Source organism: Numida meleagris, chromosome 1, assembly GCF_002078875.1.
Source record: "Numida meleagris isolate 19003 breed g44 Domestic line chromosome 1, NumMel1.0, whole genome shotgun sequence".
In the NCBI taxonomy this organism is placed as follows: Eukaryota; Metazoa; Chordata; class Aves; order Galliformes; family Numididae; genus Numida; species Numida meleagris.
This window is the reverse complement of record NC_034409.1, coordinates 185,587-208,538: the sequence shown is the minus strand read 5'-3', so window position 1 is coordinate 208,538 and position 22,952 is coordinate 185,587. Positions and strand designations below refer to the sequence as shown.

Sequence of the window (22,952 nt, the reverse complement as noted above, 5' to 3'; positions counted from 1 at the left end):
CAACACGAGGAGCTGTAGGGTCACCATGAGGGAGCTGTAGGGCCATGAAGAGCTGTAGGGCCATTATGAGGAGCTGTAGGGTCGCCATGAGGGAGCTGCAGGACAGCTGTGAGGAGCTTTAGGGACATGAGGAGCTGTAGGGCCATTATGAGGAGCTGTAGGGTCACCATGAGGGAACTGTAGGACAGCTGTGAGGAGCTGTAGGGACATGAGGAGCTGTAGGGACACCATGGGGAGCTGTAGGGTCACCATGAGGGAGCTGTAGGGCTGCCATAGAAACTGTAGGGCCATGAGGAGCTGTAGGACCGCCAAGAGAGCTGTAGAGCCACGATGAGGAGCTGTAGAGCCACCATGAGGAGCTGTAGGGCCATGAGGAGCTGTAAAGCAGCCATAAGGGGCCTGTAGGGCCACCATGAGAGGGCTGTAGAGACATGAGGAGCTGTAGAACCACTGTAAGGAGCTGTAGGGCTGCCACGAGGAGCTGTAAGGCCAACATGAGGGGCTGTAGGGCCATGCAAAGCTGTAGGGTTGCCATGAGGAGCTGTAGGGTTGCCATGAGGGGCTGTAGGGCCATGACGAGCTGTAGGATTGTCATGAGCCTTCTCTCAGCCTCCTCTGCTCTGGACCAAACAAACCAAGGGCCCTCACAATCCTTCACCCTCAGACCCTTCCCCTTCCTTCTCTGCAGCCCTCCTTTGGACTCTCTTTAATAGTTTTGTGTCTCTATCCTGGCTTTACTGTCTTTGTGTCAGTAAGGTTTCAGTTACACTAAGGGTATTTTCCACAGTTAAAAAACACAACTGTTAAAACCTGAGTCTGGAGTATGACAACTTATGCTGAAGGCAGTATTTACAAGCATTTAGAAAACCATACTGATTGAACAACCCTCTGCCAATAGCCACGAATTCGAGCACGCTCCTCCTGCACTGTTCAGAACCAGAACAAACCATCCTTGGCTCTGGAAATCAACTCCAACACTATAAATATGTCACAGCCGTGTCCCATGCTGGGCCCATTATAACCACTTTTCACAGAAGCAAATGCTGGTATTTACATTCTCCCATGTTGGTTTTTCAACTTACGCTGCATAAAAGAGCTTCCCTATCAGATTGTTTTTCATTTCAATTTAGCGAGAAACACAGAACATTTTCCTTTTCATTTGGACTGATTCACTCAAAGCCGAAAGATTTGAGAGCTGAGAGAGCACGGAAGCTTGTTTTCCTCCCCCAGCCTATGAATAAAACCCTGGTGGGGAAGGAACGAGATCTCATTATTCTAAGAACTAGAGGATTTGGGGCCAGGTTTTCAAATGTATTGAGGTGACTAGACAAGAAGAGAGAGCAAATGTCAGACTCCCACTGAAATCAAGGGGAGCTCAGCAATGCCTAACCCACCAAGGCAATTTTGAAATCTCACCAGATACTTATTTTCTGGCACTTAAATACCTTCGAGAGTTTGTAATGGGAACCACTAATACAAACCCAATCTCCCTTTGTTTAAAAGATCAGTCAGCTTTAAATACAAAAGATATGTACAGATAGATTTAATTTTCCTTTTCTGCACCCAGTACATTTGAGGAACATTTACTGAAATGATAAAGATACCATTTAAAACGCTATTTTGCTTTAATTTTAATTGAATTCCAGCTTCCGTCCAAACACGGATTGATACAAATCAAAATAATAAAAGAAACATCAGGAGCCAGTAAAGGCACCACATCCTATTACCTGCATGCAAAAACTGAAACCTAAATGCATTTATATAAAGCTATCAAACTGCTTCAACCAACGCTCCCAGAACATCTTCCCATGAGCAATGTATTTAGTGTGAAAATCATGGGGGTCAGGCACAAGGGGCTGGGGCAGGGGGGACTCTCCCATCCCAGCCCCACAGCCACCGCGGTCTCGTCCCAGCAGAGCTGCACTCATCACCTCCTGCATCTCCTGCAGGCATCTACCAACCCGGCCCTGCTCCTGGTGAAGGAGGAACCCGGTTAGAAGACACAGGAACTGAAACCAGGCTCTGTCCTTATCCCACTGCCTGGGAGCCAGCAGGGCTCCTGTCCAACCCACGGCCACCGCTCCCTGTGCTTCAGCTCCATTTCTGCACCCGTACCCGAAACACTCTGTGCATCTGCCTGCTGAGCTGGCCTGAGGCATGCACACCAAAGCCTGGGGTTAAGGCCAGGAGAGCTCCTGGGGAGGGAGCACAGCCCCGGCCATCCCACCGGGACATTGCATGCAGCCCATTATCCTCCATTAGTACAAAACGGCAAGAAAAATCAACACCCTCCAGAAAAAGCTCACGGAGAGGAAGCTGGTGCGAGGGAACAAGCTTTTCTCACCAGCTTTTCTCTCTTGAATTGAAATGAAAGAAAATAAACGAGGTATTCTTCTTGCAGTGAAATGATTCTAACTGCTGCTGGCTGCTCAGCAGTTAGGGCTGAGCGCTTGGAGAGCCGAGTGCCGGGCCCCACCGTGAGTGCAGGGGGACAAACAGCCCTTCACACCGGGTGCATGCTGATGCTTCCTGCCATTTCAGTATCAAAGCAAGGTGGATGTTTTCTCAGGGCCCGGTCTGTTCCAAACAGCAGCTAGGATTAAGATAAACCACCCGCCTTCCGGAGCACGGCAGATGCCGCAGGGTCACGGTGCCTACGGGAGGCAGGAAGCCGCTGACCTCCTCCCTTGCACGGTCACTTGCACAAGTTCCCTCCCGGGCTATCAGACAGCAGCGAGCAGACGTTCCCACAGAAACGTCCGATAATCGATTTCGCTGCACAAGGAAAGAATCTTTACACGCCATCTCTGAGGCTGGCTCAGAGCTTCTCCAAATCCGCCCGAGGCACTCCCAGCACGAACAGGACCAAGGGAGGCAGAGAGATGCTGTGGGCTGAGGATCAGGGGGCAGGGGGGAGGAGTGGGGTCAGCACCTGGGTGTGCTGCTCCGAGCACTGCATCACAGGGTGCAGCCTGCAGCTGGTGGTACTCGGGTAATGCCAGCAGCCGGGCAGCAAGCACGGCGTGTGGTGTGCCAGGAGTTAACTGCACAGCTGTTTGTCTGCTCATGGCACTTCCCTGCGAGTCCTTTCAGCATCCAGCACTTCCTGCTGGCGTTAACGAGCTCCTTTGTCTCTCTCCAATCAGATTCTCAGGGCTGTGACAATGTTTTAGATAGGAGTGCAAACTGGTCAGCACCACGAAAACGTGACCTTAACGGGAGCTCCCAGCGCCACTACGCTGGAGCCCGTCTCCTCCTGGAGAACACACAATCACGGAATCATTCAGGTTGGAAAAGAGCTCTGAGATCAACCCCAGTCCAACCTAAACCAACCCCACTGTGCCCACTGACCATGTCCCCAAGTCCCACATTCCCATGGTGCTGGAACACCCCAGGGATGGGGACTCCCCACTGCCCTGGGCAGCCTGTGCCAGTGCTGACCGCTCTTTGGAGGGATTGTTCCTAACGTCCCCTCTGTCCGATCACCCCCTCACCACAACCTCACACAGCACAGAGCTCCACTGCTCCCTGCAATGGGCTGAGAGGTGGCAGATGTGCACTCGGTCCCTCCTGGCTGCCCTCTGGACCTGCACAGTTTGCAGCACATGGGGATCACTACCTGTGGCCAACGCTCCCTCTCTGCACCGATATCATCTACAACAGTAATGGCAGAAGCGCTGCTGATAATCACTTTACGTGTTTTCCCACGTGCTGCTTCTTTCCCCTTCAAGGTGGCACTATCCCACATCCTTTGGGAGCTCAATGTCCTTTGTGGCCATGTTGCTAAATGCCAAGATGGTTCTTCAAAGGTTTCTGTTTGCAAACGCAAAGGGATTGCCCTGCTCAAATGAAGCCCATTTCAAACTGACTGCTGCAATTCAGCGAGGAAGACAAAAAATCTACAACAAATGTCACTGCCTTCAGATCCCACAGGGTATCGGCGACTGAGGCTGACTGATTTCACCGGGTCCCCTCGTTCCTGCTGGCAGCCCAAGGAATCCACGTCCCCCCTTCGTGGAGCAGCTCCACCAGCACTCCCAAGTTCCTTTTTTTCAGTGGCAGTGAAGAATTGTGCACCAGGAGAATGAACACCTCACGTGGAGCATCCTGCTACCCAGAACGAGACTCACTCTGGAAGTCTTGATGCTTTCCTCTCATTTGGGTGAGCTCATTAGGCGCAAGTCTCCAGCCCACTGCACCTTGGGCTGCACCAAAGAGGGACAGTGGGGCAGGGAGGGGACTGTCCCTTCTGCTCTGCCCTTGGGACTTCAGCCTGGAGAAGAGATGGCTGCAGGGAGACCTCAGTGCAACCTGAAGGAGCTGATCAACAGGGGGAGAGCGGCTTTGTACCCGGGCAGAGGGCGATGGGACGTGGAAGAATGGATTTAAACTAAAAGAGGGGAGATTTCCCCCTCACATCTGACCTCAATCCTTCACCCTGAGGCAGTGAGACCCCAGCAATGCTGCCCAGAGCTGTGGGTGCCCCATCCCTGGAGGTGCCCGAGGCTGTGGATGGGGCCCTGGGCAGCCTGAGCTTGAGGGGCACCCAGCCCATGGCTGGGGTGCTGCTGGATGTCCCTTCCAACCCACCCATCCTACGATCCTCCGGTAACATTTCGCACGTACCGCAGTCTGAGGAGCAGTCCCACCGTCCCATTAGACTCAAAGCTAATTCTTCGCAGCAACTTTCAATTACTGCATCTCAGGAAAAAAAAAAAAAAAAAAAAAGGCAGCGCAAAAAGAACAGTATTTCAGCGCCCAGGAGATAAGGCTTCATTACGGATAACACGGAAACAATCCCAACCCTTGCTCAGCCACGCAGTGCACTGCAGTGGGGCTCTGCCAGCCCCAGGAGCACCGCAGCTCCGGGAGAACACCAGCATCCTCCTGATGGAGGGGCACACGGGGAGCGGGGCTGCGGATCTCCCTCGGATGCCGTGCTTCAGCAGCGAGGGACAGCTTAAAAGTAAAGAGACGACTTGAAGGAGATTTGTTCTTTTAAGCAGGCATTAAAGCACAGAGATTAAGTGAATATTTAACGAAGCGCGTTTCTGGCTACTGCGCGCTCCTGGGGATGTCCCTCAGACGCTGCCGCCTGGGTCTCCCCGGCTCAGCCCTCCCTCTAGGAAACGCGGCTCCCAGCGGCGGGGCTCGGGACTGATTCATGTTTCCTGGCGCCAGGGAGATGCTGAGCGCTTTCCAGATCTGCTCGTGGATATTCTTATGCCACTAGACAGAAAATTCACGACTTTAATCTTCGTGAGTCAGATCCGAGCCCTGGCAGCATTTTGTTCCTCCTTTCTGCTGCTCGGCTAAAGGAAGACAGAGGACGCGTTTCTTCCCATGAAGGTTTTAACCTCTGCAGCAGGGACAAAGTTTTTTTTTTTCCCCCTCTTGTGTTATGTCTGCGGCTCCACCCAGCTCTGCTCTTGCCGCTGTGCGTGTTCACCGAGAACTTACAGCTCCCTCCTGCCTTCCTTGCAGAGCACACGCGGGCAGGAGCGAGGCAGCAGCCGGCAGCCCCACAGCAGGAGCAGGTCTGCATCCTACAGCCTTCTGAAACAAGAACCCCAGAGCTTCCTGGCACTTTCCTCCACAGCGCAGGGCACCCCATGGCCCTGCTCCCTGCCCCGAGCCCCACTTCCCCATGGGCTCCCCCAGAAAATGGGCCGCATTCGGTGGGTGCTGAGGGTGTCCTCCCACCCCCTGCCACACCAACACTGCCCAGCGCATCAGAGCCCATGGTGCTGCTGGAATCCACCTCATTCCTCCTGCCCGCTGCTGGCCCCGGACTCCCAGGAACCAGCACCATCCCTGTGAGCCCTGTGCCGCCTCAGGGCACAATTATTAGCGGCAACAGAAATCCTCTGCTGCTCCCAGACCTTTCCACACGCATTGCTCTTAGTTTCTTAGATGAGAAATGCTATCACGGAGCTGCCGCAGCTGGCTGGGAAGGAGCAATGGGGGAGAGCATCCATCCAACCACTGCATGCCCAGCATCTGTCATGCCCACTGCCCCAGCCCCTCAGTGCCTGTCACCCCCAGTGCCCATCACCTCCCCAGCCTGCCAGCTGTGCCACATGGGGTGTTCCTGGCCATGGAGCAGGAGACCAACAGTGCTCTCTGCCCCACACAGAGTCCTGACCCCCGCACATGGTTAAAGCCGGGGCACGGCCATGCCCACGCACAAGGCGGAGGCACGCGGCAGCCTCTGAGCGGAGGAGGGCACGCTGCTCAATGTGCACATTGTGCTCCTGGGCGTTCCATTGCCCGCCCAGGGCAGAGAACAGAACAAAGCTGCCCTTCAGTCGACCCATTGTGTGCTCCCCCACCCCTGCCCTGCACACAGCCGGCCCCCAGTCTTCCAGCGGAGCCGTGCCCACCATGCGCCCACCCCAACACACACACTGCAGTGCTCAGCGCAGTCCTTCCCCTCACTCTCTACCAAAACCAGCCCAGCTTTGGCCACACCAGCAGCCCACAGGAGAAACCTGAGGTCTGGTGAGCGAGGAAGGCTGAACCCCCCACGTCCTGGTGCCCTCGGGGCCCGCTGCCCATCAGGACGGATCATCGGTGCTGGGCACGCACTCGGGGCTCTGAGCTCACAGGCTCGACTCCAGCCTTACCTTGGTATGGAGCTTGGCAAACTGCTTGTCATCCAGTAAAGTCTGGGTGTACACACGCCTCTTGTACCGGAACTGCAAGAGGGAGAACGTCAGATGTGAGATGTGCAAAGCCCACTCGGCACCAGTTTGCTCAGGAGCAGTTCCAGGGAAATCCTGCAGTGAGACCCTCAGCCTAAATCTGAGCAGGATCCACTGCCCTCCTCCGTATCTTTTCTCATCGCTGATTGCTTTGCTCAGTGAAGAGGCTCTCAGCAGTTCTTCGTATCAATCTGCCTGGTTTCAGCTCTTCTCAGCGTACTTTCAGGTACTGACTGTGGCCCACACACTGCTCTGATGTCTATCTCCTCACCTCCTGGAACCACCTCACTGTTCATCAGGGCACACACCAAAGGATCCCAGGATCCCTTTGTGCCCTATGATCACGCTGGGAATGAACGTCAGCCTTCTTAAAGACGGACAATTTTCTTCCGAAACTTTGCTTTCAGAAATGAGAGCCCCTCCTTTGCAAGCTGCCACGTCCCTGTCCGATTTAGGAACGTGCTTTGATGGGTCCTGTACCAAATGACCTAAGGGCTGCGCCCACGCTGCTGTGCCCTGAGCCAGCAGTGATTTTTAATTAATAGAACCGCTGAGTATCTCAAGCTGAAAGCGAACCACGAGGATTCTCGAGCCCAGCTCACACACATCACACTCAATCCCTGGGGTACCCACCCGGATTTATCTGTGTGATGACAGCACGTGTCCTGCCGACACCTCACAGCGCTAATCCTGAACGTCAGCACCACGTAGAACAAAACCAGCCACTCCCCAGTGGCTGCTGCCTTTGTGCAGCTATCCTTATCGGGCAGAGTTACGATCTCCTTAAGGAGTGAGGTTGGATTTGACTAGATCTTCTGTCGTTTCGGAATTGCGTTCTGAGATTGTGAATTGTCTTGAACTTAATCCGTCGCCAGCATGCCATTATTTCAGCCGGAACTGACGCCAAGTTCTCTTTGGGCTGGCGTTACTTTCGAATGCTGGCAATACGTCACCCACATTCTCAGTCTGCTGCAGCTGCCCTCGGGTTCCAGAACTCGTCATAAATGAGTAATCCCGGGCAGATGTGTCATCACACCACTTTTTCAATCATTCCCAGCTAAATGCTGCCCGGCCCACCGACCTACAGGTGTTGTCCCCTTGCAGGTGCTGCCAGGGTTCCTCTGCAAGCGCTGCCTGCAGCTCCTCTTCACCCCTGCACCATGCCAGGGTGCAACCAGCTCCGCTCCCAGCTGCACAGCCCGGGACGGGGCAGGTGGGAGGGGGAAGGCAGGCAGGCTGTGTCACTCTGATGTGCCAGCACACAGTGCCACCCAGGGGCAAGGCAGAAGCTTCATCAGAGGAGAGCAGAGCTGTGTGACACCGTCAGATGCTCAGAGCCCAGCAGCTCTGCTGCGACAGCATCACCCGGCAGGAAGCGCTGCCAGAAGCCCCTCTGTGTCACTCCGTCATTTTTTGTCACTCTGCACAAACCCACGTCAACCCGCTCACCTCCACGTGCAGCCCCGAGGGCTGGTTTAACTTTTGGGGCTCAGGAAACCTCCCTGGGAGCAGCACGGGATCGGTGCCTTGTAAACGGATTTCGATTTTTTGGTTTTCCAACACGGTTCTCGTGTGCTCAGCTGCCATTCTTATCAAGTTCAGAAGGATTGAAACGACCCACGACAAATATCCACGTCAGGTCTGATTTTAGATGTGTGCACCGAGGCATTAAGTGAGGACATTATGCTCAACTATACGAAACAAAGGACTAAAGCCTACAGGAGGAACATTAAGGAGCTGCCTACCTCATAGGTTTATTTACAAGCATTTCTCATGGTGTTGCAAATGTTTTAGCCTATACTTGACATTAGTTTACCAAGAAACTGCGCAGTATTTTCTTTCCAAATTAGTTGGGATTAGTTATAATAACAGCATTCACGCTTGCATTTATAAGAGTTCATGCAGCTTAAGTGTGTAATGCCTCCTAAGTAGGCTCTGAGGGTAAATTATAGCACAGGATCCCTGAACCAGAGGTCTATCTGCAGGCAACCAAAGTGCCACGCAGCCAGTGGGGAGTCAATGGAGCCCACGAACTGCTCCTGGTCACCCTGCAATACACACCTGCACACAGCCCCCTCAATCCCAGGCCAAAATCTATACTGAATGTCACGCAGAGGAATTCCATTCATTGCTGTTCCAGTTAATTTTCCGGAATGGAATATAATATAGAATGAAACCTAGCATTTATCCTCTGTGCTCATCACGTGAACGAGGTCTGTGCAGGAACGGTCATTGCCGTCAAAGCAAAGCGTTCTCTTCCAGTCCCTACAGTGATTGTGAATTAAATTTAAAGAAAAAAAAAAATGAAAGTAAATGTAAAAACTAAATTAAAAAATATCAAACTCAATCCCTCCGGCCTCATTTCCAAAGAGCTCCCTATGCTTTTCCCTCTGTACCTACGGCTTCCCTTCCCTAACTCCAATTCCCCACGGCAGTTATCTGCCAGTAAGAAGAAGAAGGAGCTGTGACCGGCGGGCTCAGGAGGCACAATCTGTCCCCTAGGGCTGCAGTGGGTGTCACAGAGCTCCACCAGGCAGAGCCACGAGCAGCTACAACCGGAGCTCAGAGGCGTTCTCCTGAGCTTTCCCTCGGTGGATTCTCTGTGAGTAAACACACACCCACAGAAATCTCTGCACTTTCGCTCCTGATGGGAAATGGGGGGAAATAAGGGGAAGGGGGGAGGGAGAGGGCTTAATTTCTTTGGTGCTGTTAGAGACTACAGAGGGCTGATGATGAGGACGATTCCTATGTGCTTCTGCACATATATATGTGTGCATACGTATCTACAGATGTACACAGATATACACACATATATATTTATAAATATATATATTAAAAAAGACAGCTACCTCCAGGTAGGGGACGGGAGTGTCGGGATTCAGGGGGTACTCCCGCAGCAGGCGCTCCTCGTCCAGGAACTTCCCCGCTCTGCCATTGAAGGCCGGCTGGAAGAGCCCGTAGTTGAGCACATCCTTCAGGCTGTGGTTGAGGGTGCACAGAATGCGCTGCTTGGAGGCCCACACGGGAACGTCCGGATTCAACCGCAGACACTTCTGTGGAGAGACAGAGGGCAATGAGAGCCGGGCACTGCGGAGCGCTGCTGCGCACTGCAGGGATGCAGAGAGAGAAGGAGGATGAGAGAGGAACACCACCACCTTTGCAGGGTCAGTTGGTAAAAGAAGGGGAGGAAGAGGCAGGGAATCAAATGTTTAAAATCAGAGGACATGCTGGCACACCAGAGGTCAGCTCACAACAGCGGGTCCCCAGCAGCGGTCTCAGCTTCCCCTCCCAGGTCCCGTTTTCTGCATTTTGGCCCTTGACTTCTTGTTACGATTACTTTGGTTTTCCTCCTTCTTTGCTCTTGGACTTGGTGATCTCAGAGGTCTTTTCCAGCCTTCATGATTCTGTGATCACTCCCAAAACAGGAGACCGGAGATGCACACGGTATCCAAGGGGCAGGTCCAGCACGGAGTCACACAGTGACATAACTGTAGTTTTGTTCATGGAGGCGTTGAAGAATGGATGCCTGACCACAGACACCTGACTGGCTTTCCAAGCAGAAACACAGCCCGATCATCACCCCTCCACACACACAGCAGCTCTTCCAGTGGGCTCTGACAGATCTGCCGTGCTGGAGCTCCCACCACCATGCCACATACCCCAGCCCAGGGGACTGGCACCCACCCCAGGCATCACAGGTAACTGCACATCCTCACTCCTTACGTCAGCCTCATCTCACCATAACTCACTACCACCGTGCCCACTAAACTGCTTGGGGACATGGTCAGTGGGCATGGTGGGGAGGGGTTGGGGTTGGACTTGGTGACCTTATAGGTCTTTTCCAACCTTAAAGATTCCATGATTCTGTGATCTCCAGCCCCAGAGCCCTGGGTCTTGCTTAGGTCTACTTTCCCCTTAGCAGCACCCCTATGGTTTTGTGAATTAAACAGGCACTGCTTTAAAAAATTAAACAGCTTTGCCTAGAGAAAAGCAAATGGTCCTGCTGAGGCACAGGGTGGGAGGCAGCAGAGAGCCAGTGCTGTGCTGTGTAATGCCCAGAAAAGTCACTCTGTAACACAGGCAGCAGCCACTGAGCTGATGTTATGGCTCATTTTTCTCAGGCAAGGATAACTCGCACTTGGCAGCGTGCATTTGTACTGCAAGCAGAGGTCAGCATTATCTATTTCATCGCTGACCGCATTAGTGTGCTTATCAACTATTGCTCGTCCTACAGCAGGTGCTAATGAGGAGATGGCTGCTTGCTGATGTGAGACATTAGGAGCCCAAAACCCAAGAGATACCAAAGAGAAGCAGAATATGCATCATTCTTTCGGGAACTCCAAATAAAAAACACTGTCTATACATTCCTGCTTTACCTCTAGGACCCTTCCTTGCTGTCAGATTATGCCTTTCAGTATGAAACTGTATGACTAAAGGGAAAAAGAAAAAAAAAACATTGACAGACGTGCACATGTTGTCAAGTACAAGCGTTGGTTGAAGGAACATCCCAGTACGAAGATCACTGAATCTTATCCTGAACCTTTTACTGCACAGACATACTCGGGAGAATATTGACATTCCATATTTAGGAGAGAAAACAGCTTCCATCCTGCAACGTGTTTTGTTAACCAGTGTCAGAAATCGGAAAGAAGGAAACACCTGCTTCAGCTCTTAGGTCAAAACGCTGCAGTCCTTTGCAACCATAATCCCACTACTTCAGTGTATCCTACAGCTATGTTTCTCAAAATACCACCAAACATATTAAAATGTATGAAACCCATCACAATTCCTGCAACTAAACATGCTTACTGCACTCCACGATGCAGCACAGCCATTCCAGGAGCAATCCAACAGACGACACTAATCCCACCAGTCCCTGCTGGCAAACTGCAGAGATCCCTCTGTGCAGCCTCAGCTCTGAAGTCTGCATGGACCCACAGCAGACAGCTGCTCTGTGCTCACTTTGCTCGGGCAGACGCTGCAGTAAGGGCTCCTCTAATCTATGTTGCATGGGGACACATCAGTTCCCACCATCACAGTGGGGACAAGCCCTGGCAGCTCCCACAACAGAACCTGGCTGACGTGGGCAGAGCAGGAAGGGTTCAGTTGCCTAATCACAGGCACTCAGACAGCCACTGACCCAGCCCCATCGGGATAGGAACACCAAGCTTGGACACAAGGGCAGCTCTGCAGCCCCGCACTGCTTTCCTGCAGAATGCTGAGCAGGAGGGACCAGGGTGAATGCGCAGGGCACCGCAGAGCCCACCCTGTGCTGGGGACATGGGCTGCATGCATCTGCAGCATGAGCAGCTCACTTTGGTTTGCTGTACAGTTATAAGTGCTGATCATAACAATCAAAGCCTTTGAAACAAGTCCTGAAAGAAAACAATGCAGCTCCTCAACTTTTAGACAGTGTGGATGATTCCTTCCTGAAGCTCATTGCTCCAGCTTCAATCCTCTGCAGTGCACAGGATGACAGACAAGATCTATTCAGGAGCCACCCCGCAATAACGACAATAAAGAACAACCCCTTAACAGCAAAAAAAGACAAAAATTTTTCATCAAAGTGCACAAAAATGAGAGAGAATTGAAAGGAAATTAAAAGCAGCAGCTGAAAAGGTGATGTGCTTGCAGGCAGCAGGTAGCATATTTCATAATATCACATCAGAAGCTCTGAGCAAATGTATGGCAAAAATGGAAGAACGGCCTCGAAGAGGCCCCCAGAGAAAGACGTAGCAGCCAAAAAACAACAGAGCAGAGGAATCTATAGAAAGTGAAAGAGTTCCTTTAGAAAATGGGAGTTGCCATTTTGAGATCAGAGCAGAGCACAACCCCGACAACTGCATGCAAAAAGACAATGGTAACAAAGCCATAAAACCTCAGGGACGCAGAGGGAGTGGGGAGCTGATGGAACACGGGTGGGCCCGCAGTGCAGCTTATGCCGAGGGAGGGCTTTTGTATTTTCCAAATGTTTTCAGCATGGCTGCTTGCTGCCACAAGCTAGACTGCCCAAAGCAAGGCAGCGGCCCCTTCAGCCCTGCAACAGAGTGGGAAGATGATACACAAAGGTGAAGGAATGCCACAGGTTTCTGACACAGGGTTCCTCTGCAGGGCCGCACAGGCCCGTGCTGGGGTCCAAGCCAGAGCAATGGAGGCTGTTACACTGAAATTGGCAGCACACCCAGATCCTCTGCATCACGCGCAGGCCTGTCTGCCCTGTCTGTTCAGGAAAAAACAGAAACAGGAAAGGTAAAGCTGACAAAGGTGATGAGAGCACCGGGAGCACAGAGCAGCCTGCAGTGCCTGGTGCAGAGCCTGGGCTGGGACTGGGGCCTGGACCAGAAGCAGGGCCTGGTGAGGAGCCTGGGCTGGGAGCGGGGCCTGGGCCATGGCAGGGGAATCGTGCAGTGCAAGCCCAGGGGACCTCCTCGCCCTCTCCTTCACAGGAGATCAGGAGTGGGACCTCGTGCAGCACCTGGGCTGGGAGCAGGGCCTGGGCTGGGAGTTGGGCCTAGGCTGGCTGCGGGGTCTGGAACAGAAGTGAGGCCTAGGCTGGGAGCGGGGCCTGGTGCAGGGCCTAGGTCAGTAGCGGGGCCTACTCTGGGAGCTTGGCCTAGGCTGGGAGCAGGGCTTGGGCCACGCTATGCTAACTGTGCACAACAAGCCCATTTTGACCTCCTTGCCTATCTTTAACAGGCTGTGCTTGGTTTTCCCAATTGTACATTTATTTTCTCTGTTCTGGTCAAAGCCTGCCGTGGATTCACCTGGTTGTGGTGCAGCACCGTGCATGCAGTCATTCACTCACTGCCCCGTTCCACCAGGATGGGGGGAGAAAAGCAGGGGGGGGAATCCAAAGTAGAACTCCTGGGTTGAGATTAAAAAATATCAGAAAATTGAAAAGGAAAATAATAGTAATGATGATAATATAATATGTATTTACAGAACAAGTGCTGCATGATGCAGCTGCTCCCCACTTGCCAACCGATGCCCATCCCATTCACGAGCAGCGTCCCCCTGGCCAACTCCGCGCAGTTTTATACTGTTTTCACATGATGCTATATTACATCGGACATTCCTGTGCCCAGTTTGAGTCAGCAGTGCTGGTTCTGTTCCACACAGCTCCTTGCTCCTCCCAGTCCCTCACTGCAGCGCAGCACAAGGAGCTGAAATGTCTATGGCTCTGTGCAGCGCTGCTCAGCAGCACCAAAATACCTATGTATTAGCAAGTTTTTGCATTAGTTATGCATTAGCATTAGTTTTGCATTAGCATTAGTTTTTCTCCCAAAGCTAAAACATAGCGTCATATCAGACACTATGAACTAAATAAAAAAAAAAAAAATCAACTTGGTTCCAGCTGAAACCAAGACAAAAGCTTTTTCCCTTCAGCAGCAGTTTCAGCTGCGGTGTCTTCCCGTGACCCCGGGGCAGATAACAAATCCCCTGCAGGGTCCTGCTGGCAGCTGTTCTCCTGCAGGAACACAGGGAAGGAGCTGGGCTCTGCAGGGAGCAATCAGAGCAACAACCACCAGGAGAAGCTAGCACAAGTTTCCTGTGCACCGGGTGCTGGTGGTGGGCAGATTGGGACCAGCTTACAGAACAAGCTGTGTATACTGGCAAAACAATGAGAATTTTGGGGGCTTAGATCACCTCCTGAGGAAAGCTCTGGCCCTGCCATCTGATGTGCTGGAACACCATGCTGGGTGAAGCTGCCCCCACCAAGAGGAAACAAGATAATGAGCAGGAGGGAGGCTCTCGGCTCCCAGCAGGAAAGCAGCCGTGCACAAGCCCTTCTTGCAGAGTTACGTGCTGTAGATAAAGGATTTGGGCTTGCTAGGTTTCCCAGCAAAACAGTTGCTGCTTGTAAGACAGTCTGGGAGGGCACTGCTGACTGCTGCGTCATCCTCCTGTATCCCTTGCCTGAGCCAGGAAACCATCCACAGTTAATCCTTTTTAAAAGATATGAGAGTCCAAGAGTTGTATTCCAACTCCTAACAGTGACAGCCACCCCCATCCTAAAGACCCTTCATCACTGCTTTCAGTCTAGCAGCTGCCTCTGATACAAACACAGCTTGAAACGAATGTTTGAAGAGATTCAGCACCTGATTAACTCCAAGTGAGTGGCTCTGGCAAGAGCTCCCTCTTACACAGAGCTGCAGCAGCTTTCCCATCAGCCACCTGCAAGGGAAGGGCTGCTGAAGAGCACCATCACCATCCTGCTTCATCCAACTGCCGAACTCTTTGTTTAGAAAACACATGGCAAAGGAAATGCAAAAAGTTTGGCATCAGCTTGATTCATTCACAGGTCCAAACAAAGAGCTCGACACAGATTAAAGAGGTGATGATTTTCTTCAGAGACCCAGAACTAATTCTGGCCTGTCACTGCACTGTCACAACCACATCAAAAAAAAAAAAAAAAAAAAACAGTCAACAACCACCGTCTAATGCTTGAGCAGTTGGAAAGTGAGGATCTGAGAAACTTTAGCTCGACTTAAGGCTGGCAAAAGCCATGTAAAGTTAAGCTGCTGCTTCAGAAGGCTGCATAGGATCTTCTGTTCACTCAGCATCAACACAGAGAAACTGTAGTTTCATAGAAAAGTCCTTATCTTAAAATCACTCGTTGGAAAAGACCTCTAAGGGTCACGACCAAGTCCAACCCCAACCTGTCCCCTCTATGCCCTCTAACTGCCTGCTAACCCTGTCCTCAAGTGCTACATTTAATAAACACATTCAGAAGAGGTAAAGAACTTCTCAGTATAAAAGAGTAAAAAAACAGTCAAGGTTGGCTGGAAAATGGGTGAAACCAATGTGAACAGCACATTGCAATTGTGTTAGGAGCACATGGCCAACATGTCCTCTGATTCAGCAAATGTAAAGGCACGAAGGCCTGTCAGGTTATCCAGTCTAAGCTATGCACCACTACCCTGCGAGTGTCAACTATTAACTCCCATAGTGAGCTGAATTACTTGGGTTTGGCTACATTCCCTGAAAACCATCCCACTTGGGTCTTAAAAGTTAAAAAAGAAACAAACAAACACACCCACAGTGGAAATCACGCTCCCTCCTCGGATAAGTTCACAAGCCAAATACTCATCCTCAATAAAAGGTATGTCTTAATCCTCATTTGATTCCCCTTGTTGAAACTTTAAATCATTCCTTCTCCTTATATCTTTCTCTGTGATACTGAACAGCTGCTTAGTACCCAGCTCCTTGCTGTGCTCCAGCCTCCATTCAACAGTCACCTCTCAGTCTTGTTCAGGGTGAGCTGAAGAGACTGACGTTCATATACTGCAATGCATTTTCTCCAGATCTCAAATCCTTTTTGTTGCTCTTTTCAGCACCCTCTTTAATTTTAAATATACTTTTTAAAGAGCAGAATTCAGAGCCAGTGGCAATATTCGAGCATCTGTCTCCCAGCTGTCACATACAGCTACAAAATACCATCCTCAACTCACTGTCCTCTTGCTTTTATCTCCAGGCACTGCATTAGTAGCTTCCTTTAAAGCACATGGCCCTTTTGGGTTCCATTTGCTTTGACCACTCCACCTCACTCAGACAGCCAAATCCCATGTTCTTCCCAATACACATCTTCTTGTTTTCTAGATCTGGAATTAGCTACCTGTAGAACTCTGCATTCAAATGAATTAGAACATTATTTATTTTGAAGGGCACAGCTCTAGCTCACTCCATGTTAGCATTAAAAAAAAAGAGTGGTGAGGTTGGGACGCAGCCTCTAACAACCCTAAAACAGCATTTGTTGAAACAGGAGCATGAGGGGAAGGACTGCACAATGAGGCAGGGAGCACTGCCAAAGAAGCAGAAAGCACCATTACACTGTGGTACGCCCGTGTCCTCAAGGTGTGTGCAGCCCTAGCTGTGCCAGAATGGGAAAGGTGTGGATAAAGGAGGGCAGGATAACAAACAGCCTGGAGCAGCATCCACGTGAAGCTCAGCTAAATAGCCAGGAGTCGCCAGCATGGGAAAAAGAACACTGAGATGGAATGTGACAAAACCAAAAGTGGCATGGAAAATATAAACAGGTATTATTTCCTTGGGAATGGATGCAAACACTGCAAGACAAGGAGACAGATACGACATCTTCATTAGACACACTCATGCTGATCTGCTCAATGGCATGCCGCAGGGCTCTGGCAATCCACTCCAAATTGGTCTCCCAGGTACCACCACTCACGTAGCCATAACCACAAAACAGCACTGCTTGCATCGTGGGTTGTTTGGCTTACCCCAATCAGGGCACCCTACCCAGATCTGACTCTAATTGCAACACTATTTCTTGGTTTACAGTTTAATACCACTCTTTTCTTCCAAGTTACAACTTCCCTCATTTCGCATTAACCTGCCACCGCTCTGCCTCAATGTCTCAACAACTAGGCTAATTTTGTGGGTGGACCCTGTTTCTTCATACTTACGACTCCAAGACATTTGCACATCCACCTTGTTAGTTACGACTGCAGCAGTTCCGTTAACTTGCACTAACTTCTACTCCCCAACAGTAAAGTCTTTTAAAACAAAACTCAGGAGGACAGTAAGACAAACTGGCAGAGTCATTCTGCCATTGTCATTGGCCATTCTGGATCCAGAATGGGTATTTTTGTAGAACCCAGCACAGGTTCACCCAAAGTGCCCTACAGCATGGAGTCACAGAGTGGAGTGCCCTGGGGAAAGCTGGTCCTGCTCTGAGCAGGGGAGACTGTCTAAACTCTGTGCAGCATTGGCCAAGCACCCCCAAGGACAGAGACCTCTTGACTTCTTGAGGCCCCAGACCACTTCCCTGCAGTGAAGGGAGGCCACAGAGGAGGATGTCCCTGGCCACAGCTTGGTCCTCTTGTTCCATCATGGCACTCCCAGAGGAGCCCACCTCCATCACCTCTCCCTACCCTGTTAGGAAGTTGCAGATGGCAGTGAGGTCTTCCTTCTGCCTTCTCCCTGATCTGAGCAAATCCCACACTCAGCCTTTCCTCCTGTCTCCTGAACCTCAGCCCCAGGTATGCCAGGGACTCTGTGGAACCTTCCGGGCTATGGCAATGTCTGCCCTGGGCTGGTGAGCCCAGCTTGACCCCACTATCTGTACGGGTCTCACCAGTGCTGAGTGATGGGAGCCATCCCCACGCTTGCCTGCTGGCTACCACCAGCCATCGCTGCCCAGGGTATGCTCAGCCTTCATTGCCAAAGGCACTGCCAGTGCTGGGTCAGAGGGCTCTCGGCGTCCCTCGGCCTTTCCTACCAAGCCACCTGCTGTCCAGTCACCCATCCTGCCCTGTCCCATTCCATCCCACAGCACTGCTGCAGCCCATGGGCAGGATTTGTCTCTGCCAGTCCTTGAGGCCATTCCTGCAGCTGGTGAAGACCCCTCTGAGGAGCAGCCTGGCCCTCAGCCTGCTGACTGCTCCTAGACTGGCTGGTGGTGCTCTAGTAATAAGATACCACGTGGTGTAAGCTCTCATATCCATTCCTGAGGAACGAGCTCCTAAGCAGCCACCAGATGGGCTTCGTATGGCCATTGGCCACCCTTTAAGCCTGTTGGTCCAGCCAGCTGCCCACCAACCTCATCCTCCACCCATCCAAACCATCTCAGTCCTACGTTGCAATAAGGAAGTTACAGGAGAACACACTGAGGAGAACACATGGAAAGCCTCCTCAAGTTGTAGGTAGACATTTCCTGTGCTCTCCTCTTCAAGCATCACCCACTCCAATGGAGAAAGCGATCAGATTTGTTGAGCATGATTTACCCTTGGCAAATCCATGCTGACTCTTCCCGTTCACCTTCTGACCTTCGTGTGCCTGGATGGGGCTTCCAGCAGGATTTGCCCCACCACCTTCCCTCCAACCACTGGGATCTGGCTGTTGGTCAGCCTCACCAGAGCTCCTTTTCCTCATCCTTGATGCAAGCACTAAGAGCACTCCAAATATATCCTATGATTTCCTGAAGGAGACCAACAAGGGGTCACCATGTACACCCAGGCCCTGGGCCAACTGCTGCCTTAGGCTGGCACACTTCTCTGGGTGGCATCCTTGTGTGCCCACCCTTTGCTTCAGCCCTCCAGCACGTGCCCCCCCAAGAGCCACAGCTCTGTTGCTCCAGGCAGGACGTTGGCAGACTTCGGTGGCTGAGCCCAGTGTCATCAAGCTCACCTGCTGCTTTGCTACTTTCCTCTTCAAACCACTAACATTCTGAGCAAAGTTACAAACTTGGAGGTACTTTCCTTCCTGCCAAACTCCTCTGAAGACAGGAATTCATCACTGAGTCATGCTTTTACTGAGCCAATCTCTTTGCTAGGCATTCGGGGCATTGCAGCTCTTCTTGTCTTCCCCAGGCAACTTGTAAAGACATTTCAGAGGTGTTTCCATCCAGCTCCTTTGAAGTCTTGATAAATCCTCTCAGTTACCTCCCTGACGTCCACTCTCTTTTATTACAGAATGGAAACAGATTAGGGAGACGTGAACTTCTAGAAACGCAATGGTTAAATGTGATCAGAAATTGTTTTCCAACTGTTTAATTTCCCTGGTTTTGATTAATAGTATAGCTACTATACTACATATCAGTTTGTTGGCCGTTAACTTTCACATTGAAGACATCCTTAGCGAAAGCTTTAGCATCAACACCTCCTTCTCGCTAATCGCTTTTCCCTGCTTTAATAACTGTTTTGAGCAAAAAGAAAACACACGTTAGTACTACCTACTCATCTACCCAAAATTCCTTCAGTAATTACCTACTGCTTTGTTCTTGTAAATCAATTTGCTCCAGCACTCACCCGCTGATCCATTCTCTTGTGAAACTTCCCCAACGCTTCATGCGGTTCCTTCACTTTGTTTCCTCGACTCCGCTACCGACCCCTCTCCCAGCGCTGCAGGGGGACCTCCCCCTTCTGGGGGTACAGGTGGAGGTGTCAGGAGCGGGGCTGCCACTCTGGGGGTCCCGAGGACCCCCCTGCCACCCCTCCAGCCAAGCAAGGGGCTGCTCCCTCCGGTCCCCTTCGCGAGGCCGTGTCCCAGCACCAGGTGAGCAGAGACACCCAGTCACAGGCAGCGCTGGCGCTGGAAGAGTCACGCTCCTCTGCTCGGCGGCTTTTAATTAAAAAAGAGTAATGACAACGTTGATAAATTCATTAACCACTCCTCCGCTGATCGATTCCGGCAGTATCTGCCCCACGCGCCGAGCCTTGGCAGCCTCCCAGCAGCGGCCCAACGCTTGGCGGTTCCCAGGCAACCACGGCCTCGAGGTTTTCACATGACAACTTCTACAATATTGCCGTGTTTTCAATAAAAATTCTGCCGTGCTGAGGAATTTCAAGCTGTCAAATCAACTGAAGTTAATAGCAAGTTAAATAGTATTAGGAGGGCCTATATTGACTGCTTTACTTCCGGACCTTGCCCAGTTCAAAAATTAGCATTCTTCTTCCATCAGCAATTGCGGATTTTGCAGGCTGCTGCATTTAAACACCGTGGATTCCTTTGGGTCCGTAAGGAAATTTATATCGCGCTTTCCACAGAAAAAGAGCCTGAGGCAGGATGCAATTACTTCGGTCACAGCGGCACAGGAAGTGTGAGAAACTCTAAACCAACCCAGCGAAGAAAGAGACAACCACTGACCATCGCCCTGCAACTGGAACCTGGGGATGCACAGCGCGCTCAAAATGTCCAGCAGCTACAGGGGCACTGCAACTTCTTCATGCCCAAGGGAGCCCTCTCAGCAAGAAAAAAACCTGATGGAGAAAAACCTCATCCATACATTCATGTTGGTCCAATGCAACCTACAGCAAGGACATCAACTGGCCAAACCTCCGAAATCCTAAGAAGAACACGCAGAGCTGTCGTCAGCATCGCTAAGAAGGAAAAGGAGGAGGTCAGGGGGAAGTATGAACGTTAACAAAGAGGGGAAAACAAATTGTTACCAAATTAACTTAACGATCACAGATCGTTTTGCAGTGTTACAAGCATCCCTCATTTGGGGCATTAAGGTCAGCCTGAAGCGGGTGCCTTCGTTCCAGCTGACTGGAACATCTGTCAGCATGGAGCTGCGTCAGGGGAGGGTCAGGGAAAGGCTCTGCCCCAGAGGGCGGTGGGCACGGCCCCAAGCTCAGGGAGCACAGGGACATCGCTCTTAGCCATAGGGTTTGGGTTTGGGTGGTTCTGTGTGGGGCTGGGGGTTGGGTTTGATGATCCTTATGGGTCCCTTCCCATTCGGGATAGCCTACGATTCTACGATTTTGCTCAAAATATTTCATGATGCAGGTACGCGCGGGCTGCTAGCCCAGAAGACAACAGCTCCGTGGAAATCCCTCAGAACCGGGTGGTGCTGGAGGTCAGTGAGCTCTCCAGGAGGTGACCAAAGCAGTTACCAACAAACCCAGCCCCCGTGCCCAGAGCCGGAGGGCCCCCACCTCCAGCAGCACCATCCAGGTCCCGCTGAGCACAGACTGCAGCTCACAGAGCTGTGCACTGCCATGGTGTCCCTGGACTGGGACTGGGAAAGACTCCACTTTCCCTTTCTACCCTACAACAATTTCTTCACCCCCTTGCACAGAGAATTACCAAGAGCATTACTAAGGGAAGAGAACGCCAATGCCTCTGTTTGCTGCAGTTGGCACTGCTGCTCTCGCTACCTCCCACCATGCATTGGTGCAACAGCCACATCCATCCATCCCCATCCGTCCTGCTGGTACCCACCACACTGTCCCCATCCATCCTGCTGGTAGCCACCACACTGTCCCCATCCATCCTGCTGGTACCCACTGCACCATCCCCACATCAGCACGTGCTCCCCGGCCCCGTTCCAGCACTGCTCCCTCCCAGCCCCACGTCGGCAGCTCGCCGCCGGCTCCGCACGTCGATTTTCTAAAGCAGTGGTACAACAAAGCACAAATTGCCATCAATAAACCAGCACCAAGGAAGGGCCAATCAGCAGTGGGGAGGGCGATTTTGTTGGGTTAGCGGTTTAATTAACAGCCAGGCCTTTAACGATGCCAGTGACCTGTGAAAGTCAGGACACATTTAGAGAATCAGTGCTCTACAGCAGAACTGAGCGATGCACCAAAAGCAGCTACAGGACTGCTTGCCTAAAACTTGTGTTGTTGGGAACAGCATGACTTCCCCGGACTGAGAAGTCTTCTTTGCGGTGGGAACTGCAGCGTTCCCGGATCATGGCAGTGGAGGTGACTGCACGCTTTAGAAGCAGCATTTAACACTGGTTCATGACGTCTCGTTTGCATGATTTGGATTTCTCACAGTTGCCTTGGATGTGCCACCATCGCGCGGTTCTTCAGCAGCGATGACAAATGGCATCAAAGCCTTCAGGGGAGGAATGAGGTTGAGATGCACCTGGGGTCGATCAAACAACAACGATATGATGGGAAATAAGATGTTGCTGATAAAGACTGCATCCCAACTAAGGCAAGATGCATACCACAAGATGCGACGTCTCTAGATGGTGAGACCCAGCAAAGATGAGCCCTGTTTTGTAAAACTCCCCACACTCATCCTCAGGAAAGGAGAGCATCCATACACACACAGCACCTGATAACGACCTACGGGTGAGGCAGCAAATTAGAAATACATTGGCCACCAATAACAGGGAGGAGGAGAAAAAAAAGAAGTGTTGTGGAAAAACACCCTCTGTTAGATCTCAGAAAGAGGAAGAGATGTCACCCCCTCCAGCTCCAGTTCTGCTCACCTTGAACACCAGCCCCGAAATCCATCTGTGCCACAACAAACAAGCACGAACAGTGGGAAGAAACATCATTTCACCCGAGCTGCTGGTAAACCCCCGCAGCAATCCCAGGGAAAGGAGCAAACAGCAGTGAGAGCTGCCAGCTCGGCCTGGGCAGCACCGAGGCAAGAGCTTGTAGAGGGAAGATTGAGGTTAGATAATAGGAGGACATTCTGGGGCAGTGAAGCCCTAGCACTGATGACCAGAGCTGTGGATGCCCCATCCCTGGAGGTGCCCAAGGCCATGGATGGGGCTCTGGGCAGCACGAGCTGGGGGGGCACACAGCCCACGGCAGGAGTGGGGCTAGGGGGTTGGAGGGTCCCTTCCAACCCAACCAATCTATGGCTCATGATCTGTAAGGTCATTTCCACCCCAACCATTCTACAGCTCCATGATCTGTAAGTTCACTTCCAACCCAAGCGTTCCATGGCTCTGTGACCCATAAGGTCCCTTCCACCCCAACCATCCTACAGCTCTGTGACCCATAGCGTCCCTTTCACCCCAACAATCCTACAGCTCTGTGA

General features: G+C 51.7%; 1 protein-coding gene across 1 annotated transcript in view; it reads right to left on the bottom strand.

Moving 5' to 3' along the window:
* Positions 1 to 22,952, bottom strand: part of LOC110392178 — a 62,276-nt gene that overhangs the window by 14,700 nt on the left and 24,624 nt on the right. The window contains exons 2-3 of the mRNA XM_021384202.1: positions 9,554 to 9,757; positions 6,627 to 6,698 (exon numbers count right to left, since the gene is read on the bottom strand). Of these exons, the coding sequence (XP_021239877.1) occupies positions 6,627 to 6,698; positions 9,554 to 9,757 (276 nt within the window). The remainder of the gene's footprint in view (positions 1 to 6,626; positions 6,699 to 9,553; positions 9,758 to 22,952) is intronic.